At 43.1% G+C, this 12,976-nt stretch overlaps 1 protein-coding gene across 2 annotated transcripts in view; it reads left to right on the forward strand.

Annotated features, from left to right (window-relative positions):
* The first annotated feature begins 2,526 nt into the window (after positions 1–2,526).
* Positions 2,527–12,976, forward strand: part of CLDN10 (claudin 10) — a 99,813-nt gene continuing 89,363 nt past the window's right edge. Inside the window, exon 1 of one of the 2 annotated variants that reach the window (XM_024755299.1) lies at positions 2,527–2,973. In XM_024755299.1, the coding sequence (XP_024611067.1) occupies positions 2,760–2,973 (214 nt within the window). In that variant the 5' untranslated portion in view covers positions 2,527–2,759. The remainder of the gene's footprint in view (positions 2,974–12,976) is intronic. The other variant, XM_024755300.1, reaches the window with a different exon arrangement.

Genomic DNA, 12,976 nt, shown 5'->3' on the forward strand with positions numbered 1-12,976 from the left:
TGCTCACCTGCCGGGGCGGTCGGGGGCTGGGAGCTGAGGCTCGTGCTTTAGAGGTCAGACCCCAGGGAGAGGACTGGGGTTGGCTGCATGAACACAGCCTGAAGTGGGCTAGTGTGCCACAGCTAGCCGGGAGGGAGTCCGGGGAAAAGTCTGGAAATGCCTAAGAGGCAAGAGACGATTGTTTCCTGGTGCGCGAGGAGAGGGAATTCAGAGCACTGCCTAAACGAGCTCCAGAGACGGGCGCGAGCCGTGGCTATCAGCGTGGACCCCAGAGACAGGCATGAGACGCTAAGGCTGCTGCTGCCGCCACCAAGAAGCCTGTGTGCAAGCACAGGTACTATCTGCACCTCCCCTCCCGGGAGGCTGTGCAGCCCGCCACCGCCAGGGTCCCGGGATCCAGGGACAACTTCCCCGGGAGAACACACGGTGCGCCTCAGGCTGGTGAAACGTCACACCGGCCTCTGCCGCCGCAGGCTCGCCCCGTATCTGTACCCTTCCCTCCCCCCCGGATGGAATACATGAATAGACAATGAATCATCCCAAAATTGAGGCGGTGGACTTTGGGAATAACTGTAGACTTGGGGTTTCCTTTCTGCATCTAATTTGATTGTGGTTTTATGTTTATCTTAGTTTAGTATTTAGAGTTTATTATCACTGGTAGATTTGTTTATAGATTTGGTTGTTGTGTTCCTTTTTATTTTTATACATACATATATATATATATATATATATATATATATATATATATATAAAAACCCACCAGACCAAACAAATGAGGAGGAAATAGGCAGTCTACCTGAAAAAGAATTCAGAGTAATGATAGTAAAGATGATCCAAAATCTTGGAAATAAAATGGAGAATATAAAAGAAACGTTTAACAAGGACCTAGAAGAACTGAAGAGCAAACAAACGATGAACAACACAATAAATGAAATTTAAAATTCTCTAGATGGAATCAATAACAGAATAAATGAGGCAGAAGAACAGATAAGTGGCCTGGAAAATAAAATAATGGAAATAACTACCCCAGAGCAGAATAAAGAAAAAAGAATGAAAAGAATTGAGGACAGTCACAGAGACCTCTGGGAAAACATTAAACACACCAAACTTTCGAATTATAGGGGTCCCAAAAGAAGAGAAAAAGAAAGGGACTGAGAAAATATTTGAAGAGATTATGTAGTTGAAAATTTCCCTAATATGGGAAAGGAAAAAGTTAATCAAGGCCAGGAAGTGCAGAGTCCCATACAGGATAAATCCAAGGAGAAATACGCCAAGACACATATTAACCAAACTATCGAAAATTAAATACAGAGAAAAAATATTAAAAGCAGCAAGGGAAAAACAACAAATAACATACAAGGGAATCCCCATAAGGTTAAAAACTGATCTTTCAGCAGAAACTCTGCAAGCCAGAAGGGAGTGGCAGGACATATTGAAAGTGATGAAAGGGGAAAACTTACAACAATGATTACTCTACCCAGCAACTATCTCATTCAGATTCCACGGAGAAATTAAAAACTTTGCAGATAAGCAAAAGCTAAGAGAATTCAGCACCACCAAATCAGCTTTACAACAAATGCAACTAAAGAACAAGAGATTAGAAAAAGAAACAGGAGGATTTGAAAAAGAATAAAATGGAACTTCCAGAATTATTTTAAAAAGGAGAGTAATAGAAATTAGAAACTCTGGATGGGTTAACAGCAGATTATATATAGTTGCAGAAAAATTTTTTAAATTAGAACATATGTCTGAAAAAATTCCCAGAATTCATCATGGAGCAATAAAGAAGTAAATAATGTTAAAGAGATTTTGAGACATAGGACCAACTAAAAAAATAGAGCTTGTCAGAGTCACAGAAGGAGATAAAGAAAGGATAGGGACAGAGGTGATATCTGGAGAAGGAAGGGACTAATGGTTATCCAGAATTGATGAAAGCAATGAATCATCAGTTTCGAAAAGTTCAGTAAATCCCAAATAAGATTTTTTTAAAAATCCACACTTAGAAAATTAGTGAAACCGTGAAAACCAAAGACAAAGACAATCTTAAAACCAGCCAAAGAGAAAATACAGATTAACCTACAAAGAAATGACAAATCAGACGCTCGATTTCTCGAAAACAACAATGGAAGCCAAATATAAACAGAATTATATCTTCAAAGTACTGAGTCGAAATGAATGTGTAACCCAGCAAAATTCATTTAATGAAATACTATATTCTGCTGTAATAATTAATGAACCATAGCTACATTGCTGAACATAGATGAATTTCACAAACATAATGTGTGAAAAAATTGGTTACAGAAGAAAGCCGCACTATGATTCCATTTATATAAGATTCAGAAGCACGCAAGACTAAAGCAATGGGTCAAATAAGCCTTAACTGTTACTGTATAATTTGTACTTTGTAATATCTGGTCCCTGCATGGTTCATTAAGCTTCAGGCTAACAGAAAATTAAACATTAACTATGTGGCAGGAAAAATATCTGCGAACTCAAAACCTTCAGAATCCATCTACAAACTTTTAGTAAATATCTGTGTAGGAAGTTAGAAAGATCGTCTTAGGCTACCTTTAAAATGCCATCGGTAAATCAGACTTTATCCTAAATTCTGGTCCTTCCTAAGGCCACCCGAGCATGAAGTACTGTCACCTGCCCGCATTAACTTGCTGTAACACTGGTCCAAGCGGGTTGTGTCCGCTGCATGCCTAGACCACCGCAGCGATCTGTCTGGACAGTGTCCCTGGAGACGCCTGAGCGACATGTCCAGGGCACAGATCTCGGCTCTGGTGTTTGGCGTCGGGGGCTTTGGCGCTCTCGTTGCTGCCACCGCATCCAATGAGTGGAAAGTAACTACCCGAGCATCCTCGGTGATAACGGCCACTTGGGTTTACCAGGGTCTGTGGATGAACTGCGCAGGTAACGCGTTGGGTTCTTTCCATTGCCGACCGCACTTTACTATCTTCAAAGTAGAAGGTAAATATAATAGCTTTGTTTGGGGTGGAGGTAAAATGTCACTTTTCCCCTCACTGTGCTGAAGAGTCTGTATACAGTTGGCTGTTAACTCTGAGTACTTAATCCAAGTGCCAAGATTTGCCTAGGAGGGACGGGGTGTATGAATGCTGACTGAAAGAATTAAATCATGTCTTTCATATGGCAAATAACTGCATGGATCTTTTAGAAATACCTAATGCGAATAATCGACTCCAAAGGAAAGGGCAGAAGTAACTGGCTTGTTTTAAAACAGGTTTTGATTTGCCTTGTGTCATGGAGGACACCATATATATGCATATGGTAAACACACGCCGTCAGTAGATCATACGTTGTACTGTTTTGTTTTTGTGGCCTCACCGCACGGCATGCGGGATCTTAGTTTCCTGACCAGGGATGGAACCCACTGGACCGCCAGGGAAGTCCTGATCATATGTTATCCTAAGTCCCTGTACTTCCTCAGGCCATTCTAGCATGAAATCCATATACATACGTGTGTATATTCATATGTATATTCACAGTGATAGAAACATATGAGAAGATAGACAGTGTTGAGAGATGTAGGGGTTTTTAAAGGGGTTTCCATATTTTTTTTAAAAATCGTGTTTAGTGATAATACAGCAGAGCAAGAAAATTTTAAAAAGTAGTTAAGAGGGCTTCCCTGGTGGCGCAGTGGTTGAGAGTCCCCCTGCCGATGCAGGGGACACGGGTTTGTGCCCCGGTCTGGGAGGATCCCACATGCCGCGGAGCGGCTGGGCCCATGAGCCATGGATTCAATGTTAGGCATACTAGAAACTATTAGAAACTGTGAATTTTAAAGAGGGAAAAAATGTAAGGGCGTTTTCAGTATAATCTATAAGAATATCAAATCATTATATTGTACACCTGAAACCAATATAATATTTACATCAACTATACTTCAAAAAAAGGCATTTTCATACAACAGGATACCTCCAGGGGAACAATTATTTGCTATTTGCTTGTATGTCATTGTAAGAATCACTACCTGCCCCTGCTTTCTGCCTATTTGATTATGTTTACAAATCAGCCTCAGGTTGTGGGTTTATTATATTAAAAATTGCCCCTGGTATTTTATAATATATAGACTTTTCACAATAAAATGGCAACACTGTACCCTGGCCCCAGTAAAGAAAATGAAATCAAATTTTAACTAGGAAGTTACTAAAGCATCATATTTTATGGGATTTTGTGTCAAGTATTCACGTCATTAGTCCACAGTGCGTGCCAAAGGATGAAGAGAGGATATTTAGTTAAATCCGGGAGAGTCTAATGACAATCGAGGGACGTGTTCAAGCTTGGACACCTCAGTTAGGCCTCCAAGTAACATGGACTTTCCTGAGCACCCATTAGAGGAATCAATGCTACTCTCTCTTCAGTCCCAGCTTCTAAACTTATTTTAGGATATCTCAAAATTCTCCTTCTACTACGGAAGGTTTCCCTAGGTGCAGGGAAAATTGTAAAAGGAGAAGAGTATTATGGGGACACGGTTGTCATTCCACAGACCTCTTGGCCCATTCCCTCCTTGAGGCAGCAGGTAGAAGTTATGTCATGTGGCTAAGTGTATTTTTTTGTTCTCTACTGGGTTCATTCTATAAATATATATATTTATATATATATATGTATGGTGTCATTACCCTTCAAGCTCTATTCCTTAATGAAACCGAGTTATTGTGAAAAATAGGTGTTGAACCTTAGCTCCAAAGCGGGCTAATTAATGAACAGCGTTGTTAGTGGTCCAAATAACCTTCCACCTTAAAACTTTATCCTCTTGATTTTGTTTCTCAGCAGTAAAAATAATGTATTCTATGTCTGCTGTGTACCCTGCACACGAGAGGTAATTTGGAAAACCTTGTCCACTGACAACGCTTCAGTTAGAATTTGTAAAATTCATTTAACATAATCTTTCTACTTCCTTCATCCTGAATCAAAATCTTTATCAAAGATACAGGTTACTACAGAAATCTATATTCAACATCAGGAACACTGATTCATATTTCCAAGAAAATGGACACTCACCAATTTAGATGTCCTCATTCACACGGAGTCATTGCTGACGAGGCCAGTTGCTTTTCCTTTATTCTTATTTGAAAACACAACAGTGGGGTGTTGGGAAGCTTTCTATGCCAGTAGGCTCTCAATCATCACAATAATTCCAAATTGAGAAAAAAACTCAGAAGCCAAAGGGGAATGAAAATGGTTATAGTGTGTTTTAAAATAATAAATTGATTTAAGCCTACCTTCTCAATTTGAGACAAATCTTCTTAGACTTAGGCCACATTAAGCCTCCTCTAAGAAAGAACAACAGAAAATCTTTTTAAACTGCTAGATTTTTTTTTCCTTGCTGGTTACATAACTTCACTGTCAAAGTCATACCTTCTTGTTGCTAACTAACCCTCTTAGATGACCCAGTATAGCTACAGTTTTTTAGGAACTCATTTACATTAGTAGTGACTACAACCTTAAAAGATTTGATGTAAGCCAGCATTTCTTTGGACAAGGGGCATTTCCAGTTGTGAAAAACACAGGCCCCCTTCAACTATAGTTCTGTGGAATCAGTTTCAGGACACCACCATAGGGACACTTGTAATTCAATCCTCATTGTGGACTGAAAACTTCTTCACTCAATTTCAAAAGCAATTCACTGTCTTTAGATGCAATATCCACTCTAGGCTGTGTCTCAGACAGCCTGTGTCCATCAATAGCTCCTCTCTCAGAGGCCAGGATCTTATCTTACTTATCCTGGTATCCTCAGCACCCACCATTATGGCTGGCTCCTAGCAGGCTCTCAATAAAGGTTTGTGGGTTGAACAAATCAAAGAAGAAATCATTCACCGAGTTAAATCAGAGCATTTAATAGATGCATAGGGACTCTCCTCTCATGTCACCAAGCTCTGGCAAAGGGAGAAGCCCTAGGGAAGCGCACAGTTGAAGAGCCATGAGTGTTTTTTATGGTGAGATTCAAGAAGCACTTTTCAAAGTGCTTCAAGTGCACTTTTCAAGAACGATTTAGAACCTTGCTTCTTGAAGTGTGGTCCTCAGACCAGCAGCGTCTGTATCACTTGGGAGCTTGCTAGACATGCAGACTCTCAGGCCCCACCACAGACCCATAGAATCAGAATCTTCACTTTAACAACATCTCCAGGTGTCCGCCATGCACATAAAAGGGTGAGAGATTCTGCTTAGAGTCTGAATCTTTGAGTCTAGACTTTGAGTGTGATGGACTCACCATTTACTAACTAAGGGGTCTTAATCTCCCTGTGCTTCAGTTTTCTTACTTGTTAAATGGCGATGAAACGAGATAACACAGGTGAGACGCACACCATAAAGGGTAGCAGTCATTCCTATAAATACAGATTTCAATGCCTGGAGAGCTCACATCTCAGTGGCAGGAAGGTGACCGTTACTTATGCTCCATCTATTTGTTTCCAGCCAGGACTGCAGTAGCTGCTTCCTGAAATCCAAAACCTAATAGACGGATGACTCTGATGCCTTGCTGCATATCTTATGTCACATTTATAACAAAGCGAAAGCTATTGTGCTCATTAGACGACAGTTTATGCTTATCCTACAGGTTAGGACTTACTGTACCTTATAAGGCAAGACCACACTGCATCTAGAAGTCAGTTCTCACCACAGACGTGGGCCTCTTCATTTTGTCAATCATAGGTTGCAGCTGTTGGAGATGAGGAGAAAAGGCCCATTTCCGGCTCCATGGTGGGAGATAGAGCTTCACCAGAACTAAGGTGTGTTTGTATGCCGGGCAGTCAAAAACGGACAAAGTTTACTCAAATATTCCTGGTCCTAAGAACTGGGAAAAATTTTGTGACAGATAGTTTAATATATTGATTTGAATCACATTTGCATTTTACAAAGTGCTTTCACATATATTAACATATTTATCCAAAAGATGGTATAATCCCCATTTTACAGACAAAGTATCTGAGACTCAACAGGAGAATATATTTATGACTTTGTACGGTCGTCTATAGAGCTTTTGGGGAAAGGTTCAGCATTCTGTATCGGCCCAAAACCTGCGTTTAAGTCCTAGCTCTGCCGTTAATTTCTTGTGTGCCCTTGGATAAGTCACTTAAATTCACTTTGTTTCCCTTTCTTATCTATAAGATGATGATGATGTGTAGAAAAGGATCGGGCGTATTTCTCTCCGGGCCCACTTCTCCTCTCTCGCTCATTGCCCGTCCGACCGCACGTGCGGCAAGCCGGCGCTCCTGAGTCTCCTCTGCTCGATTCCCTTACAGACTAACTCGCATCCTCAAGGGGATGAACTCAAAGGACACCTGAGCAAAGAGCAAACTGGGGTTGGTAGTTTTAAAACTTACTGCCGCTGTGCGTTTCTAAGTAATTCCAGAGCACTTCAGAAAGCAGTACTGCTCTTAGACAAAGCCAGGATAACTGATCTGAATTTCAGGAGAAAATTAAGAATTTTTTAATTCTTTAATTCTTTCTTAAGAAAATTAAGAATTGATGTACAATTAAGCTTTGGCCAGATTTTTGTATGCATTACAGGAAAAACTGATGATCAATAATTGACAATTTGGCAAATGGCTATGACACCATATTACGACTACAGAAGGAACGCTGTAAGTAGTTAATTCACTTATTCATTAATGAGTTCCTTTCATCAAAGCATTCATTAGATTCCTGGCACAGAATATAGGTTCTGGGGGCTCAGTGAGGAAAGCACAGTGGCCTATCTCCGTGGATGTCCTGCTTAGAGGGAGATGATCATTTAGCAAACGATTAGCCCAGAACGATAAGTGCTATCTGGGGTTAAGTTCAGGGCATAGGCAGACTTCCCAGAAAAGCCAGTGCTTGAACTGTCTTGAAAGATGGGTAGAAGTTCACCCAGGAGGAAGAAAGGGGGGGCATTTCGGGTCATGGGACTCATCCTGCTCTACAACTTATTAACTGCGTGACACCAGGCAAAATGCTTAACATATGAGCTCCCCGTCTGTAAAATGGGAGTAATATTATCTACTTCAGAGGGTGGTGGTGAGGATGAAGTGAGTTAATTTGTGTAGAGCATTCAGAGCAGGGCCTGGCACGTACGAGCAAAGACCTCCAAGCAGAAAGGAGCCGAGCCCCTCAGGGACCAGCGAGCACATTGGAAAGACTCCACGTGGATGTGCGGGAGGACGTCAAGATGGGGTGCAGGTGCACATGGAGGGGGACTTGCAAAGGGACCTGTAAACTCTATGAGGGGATTTCGACTTTGTCTTAGAGGAACCGGAAAGCCGTTGAAACATTTTGAGCAGACAATCCCTGACGGGACTTGCATTTCAGAAAGATCCTGCAGTATTTCATGTGAGAACCTGAACCTCACGTGAGGGCAACAGTGGGAACAGACAAGGAAGGTACTTAGAGGTAGAACTGATAAGACCGAGTAACTTGGTGACTCATGATGGATGAAGGGGTCACAGGTGCTCCGAGGTTCCTGCCCAGAGACTTGGGGGCAGTGGAAGGGGAAGCTGGCTGCAGAGCAGGTCCCGCCCTAAGTTCCATCCCTTCTCCCAGGACAGTATTTTCCAATACATACCAAGATCTCAAGCAGTCAGATTCTCAACTTAATGTTTGTCTTTAAAAATCGATTGCATAGAATGAGAGAGAATAGCTTGACTGAATTAAATTAAAAAAAAAGAAAACAAGCTGTGCTTCTTAGACGTTTAGTAAAAAACAACAGGAAAAGGTAGCAGCCATGAAGATTAGTGCAATCCGAAGTGCCGTTAATAGCATAAGAATGTCCAAATTGGAAGGGTGATAGCCTCTCACTCCCATAGTCAAATTGCATAGTGCTGGTCTTGGGCACCATATCTTAAGGAACATGAATACAAACCACATTCATTGATGTGAGAGGAGGGTAACTAGGAAGACGGGAGGTCTTGAAATAAATTCACATGGGCAATTGTTTCACCTGGAAAAAAGGAAAAGAATATGGTGGGTAAGGGTGTGAGAGGGATGGAGGAAGGGGAAGTGGATGAGTATGACCCCTGGGTAGACGTTACGAGGGAATCAGAGTTAGGGGCTCTCTGAAGAAGCAGTTTCTATCAGAGTTGCCCAACAACGGAACAGGCTGTCCCACAAAGAACTGACTAGAAGTATCTAGAGGCTGATGCTCCTCTACTGAAAGGGTGGTAGAAATAATTCCTGCATTGGCTGGGAAGACAGACTGGGTAATCTCTAAAGTCATATCCAGTTTGAGATCTGAGATTCTGTGAATATATAAAAAGAAAAAGAAATAGTTAAACATCAGTATTCCTGATTTGCATATTGACTTAAATATTTTTGGACAACTCATGGGCTCCATGCTTGTTGCTTGGGAACAAGGCAATAAAAAGACCTGTCTCTGCCCTGGAGATGTTCATAGCCTAGAAGTTAAAGTAGTAAAAGTCATAATACACATGTTATATTAATGTTATTATATTTAAATCAATATATTAACGTATGTTAGAATCAATGTAGTAAATATGCAATTCTCTATCTTGAACTGATATTTTTAAAGGTCCTAAGCAAACCCAAGGGATGTGCCCCCTAACCCTTCCCAGGGAAGGGATGACTGCTTCTAAATCCAGGCATAGAGCTAAGTGCTGCTGGGCTGGGGGGAATACGAGAGGTCAAATCCTGCCTTTAATTGGATATCTTTGGATCAATATTTTTCATTTATACAAACCAAATATAGTCCATGTATAATAAGCAGACTAGTCACCCTACTGGGAGACAGATTTTCTCCAGAGCACAAAATGTGACAACACAAAATGTGGCAAGGTGGGCAGAGGAAACAGAAGGCTATTTTCTCCCTGTCTGACTACAGCAGATGCTCTCATTTACGCCCAACCAGCAAACCTCCAGCCAGTCGTGTTTGGGGATTTCAGCCTGCTCTGTAGGACTCCCCACGAAGCTGATTCTCTATTGCAGGGCTCAGGACCCTTCCTTGGCCCTGTGCCTGGCTCTGTGCTCTTCCTGGTTTGCTCAGCCTCCAAGTTCCTGGAGATCAGCTGATGCCCACTCTCCTGCTGAAACCTGGACCTCAGATTCTCACTTTGTTCTGCTGGCTGATGTCTGGGTTCCAGGCAGACCATCTGTCTTATGACTGTCCTACCCGCTAATTCCAGCTTGCTTGGCCATTCAGTCCTGACCCAATGCCTGCTCTCAACTCTGAGCTCCAGACCTGGCTGGTCTGCCCTCTGGCTCACCCATTTCCTCTGCTCTGAGTTCTGCTTCCTCCAGAACATGCTCTTTTCCCACCCTGTGCCTTGGGAAGGACTATTCTGCAAGCTGTGAGAACTGGGGGGGGGGACGGAAGAGGGTGAGGGAAGGAGCGAAGCAGGAATCACATCCACAGCCCAATTGATAAAGAGAATGCAGTTGGCGGTGGTCTTGGTAGGTGATGGAGCCACAAAGAGGAGCCAGCAGACGCTATGAGAGAATTATCTGGAATTCATTTATATCATCTGGGAAAATACCCACGTTATCCTACTGACTCCCTCTATCCCAGATTCAAGTCAGTACTGGGAGGGTTTGGAGCCGAAGGGGCCTTAGCGCCCTCCACAGGGAAATTCCTGTTCCAGCTGCAGCTCTTACGCTGTTCCTACAGTGGGGTCAGCAGGTTCTTAGTGAACAGTACCCCAGCCTCTGTTTCTGCTTCTGCTTCCTGCTCCTTCATTAATCTCTCCTGGGAGTGCTGGGGGTGAGGGTGGGGTGTGTCTTTGACCAAGGTGGTGAGCCATGCAGCCTGTGCTCCAATTACACTAGAATCATAAAACAGATTCACACCAGAGTATTCACACCACGTGGGCACACACATGTACACAGACGCAGCTGGTTCTACAGCTAACTACACGTCCATACAAACTCTCACCACGCAGACGCCTCTACATGTCACACCCACACATGCAACTTCACCATGTAGACATCTCCCACATATCCCACACCATAGTCATCAGAGTCAAAAGACAGACTTAGAGACCAAGATTATCGCAGACAGGAATGTGGACCCACTGAACAGAAACAGTTGAAGATCCCTGCTCCTCACACCATAGTAGGAAATAATTCACATGGATCGGGGGTCAGCACAGAAAACTTAGCTCTCTGCTTCGTGCTCAAATGCCTCTCACAGGCCTATGGAGTGCCTAGAGATAATGTTTCATCACACTGTCATCTTCATCTACCAGGTCCTACTCTAAATCATCTGACCTCCTTCCAGGTCTTCCAGCTTCCTAAGTTTTCCCTTGGGTGAAACTTGGTGTCTGGCACACTGTAAATACTCCATAAAGATCAGTTTCCTTCTTTCTTCCCTCTAGAGCACAGACCTTGAAACCTGACTTTCAACAGTTTCCCTACCTGTAAAATGAGCGTGATAATAATATCTCCCTTATGAAAAAGATTAAATAAGCTACTAAATGAGTTTGCTATTATTGTGGTGGTCTTCTCCAACGCAAATTCTAGCCTTCAAGACTGTTTCGAATCCTGATTTGGTCATCTTTGTATTCACCAGCCTCCCAGTTTAGCGTCACCCAAAAGCCTTCAGCACACTCCCTGTGATCTCTGTGGAATTCCTCCTATAGGGGTAAAGACATCTTCCACCCAGTCCCACACTTGTCCCCAGATCTCCAAATCCAAGAGGATGCTGCACACATTTCTCCTCCTTGCTTTTCCCAAACTGCTGAGCCCACACCTTCTCAGTTGCCAAATTCTGCAGAATCTGCCTGCCCACCCTCCCATTCTCCGTGCGGGGAGGTCTGCCTTTTCTGTGGCTCAGCCTATGGCTTACCATAGATTGGGATCAAATAACAGGAAGACATTTTCCGCTCTTTGAACTTGCTCTAATCAAGGCTGTCCAGCACTGCCAGATCACACTTGCAAAACAGAGCTTCCTCCAGTTTAATTCTGGGCTTCATTCAGCCCATTTAGAGAGCGCTCCCTCCGCGCCAGGCACAGAACTGACACAGAATCTCGCCTACTCCCCAGTGACCCTCAGCGTGGGGCGCTGCTGTAACCAGGCCTGGTCTACAGGTGGAGCAACCAGCGCTTGGAGAAGTTTCATAACTTAATTTCTTGGGGAAGGTGGTGGCCATGGCAAGATTCATGCCGGACGGTGTGACTCATGAATCCAAACACCTGATCGAAGGACTCCCCGCGGCCGCTTCCCAGCGAGAGGAATGCGTCACAGCAGTCCTGACTTGCCTTTCTCGTCCCCCTGCTTCCATCAACCTGGACTTTGTGCTTAACCTTTTCCCTAGTCTGTGCCTCTGCTCACACCGTGTGGGGCAAATGCCTTTGTTCATCACCCCCATCTCTCTCCTCCTTCCAACTCCACCTCCAGTGCCATCTCCCATGCAAAGCATTTTCAACCTTCCAACCAGATAGGACCTTTGTCTCCATTGATCCCCCCATAGCGCTTTGTACTTTTCTTTCTGTGATTTTGTTTTTCTGGCTTGGATTGTGGTTACTTGTGTCCTTGTCCTTGCCCACCTCTAGGTTATAAGCCCCATGAGGACAGGGATTGAACAATTTCTTCCTATCTCTTTCCCAGAAGATAAAATCCATAAAGTCCATGCTCTATAAGGTGTATGTTGAATTAGTGAGTTTTTTTATTGAGGTGAGTGAATGGGAGCGAGGACGGGACCATAGGGCGTGGTTCGCCATCCTTGGTGCCATCACTGAGTCTGTCTGCATGGTGACCAGCCCCGTGTCTCTCCTTCTTGTCCAGCAGCACAGCACGATAGAAGTTTTGAAGTATCCTAGTAAACTCGTCAAAAGAGAAATTGTCTAATATGATGTTTCTTGCTCTTAGGAATCATACTGCTTCCTACTGGGAGCTTCTTGCTTTACTAAGAGCTATAAAACCATCCCTTTAATTATCCATTCTAGAATTTATCTGGAGTTTGCTACCAAGCATACTAATGGCAATTTCTGAAATGTACGCTTTTGAAATTTGGGGCATTCCCTTGAC

Source organism: Neophocaena asiaeorientalis, unplaced genomic scaffold (genome assembly GCF_003031525.2).
Source record: "Neophocaena asiaeorientalis asiaeorientalis breed wild unplaced genomic scaffold, Neophocaena_asiaeorientalis_V1.1 scaffold141, whole genome shotgun sequence".
In the NCBI taxonomy this organism is placed as follows: Eukaryota; Metazoa; Chordata; class Mammalia; order Artiodactyla; family Phocoenidae; genus Neophocaena; species Neophocaena asiaeorientalis.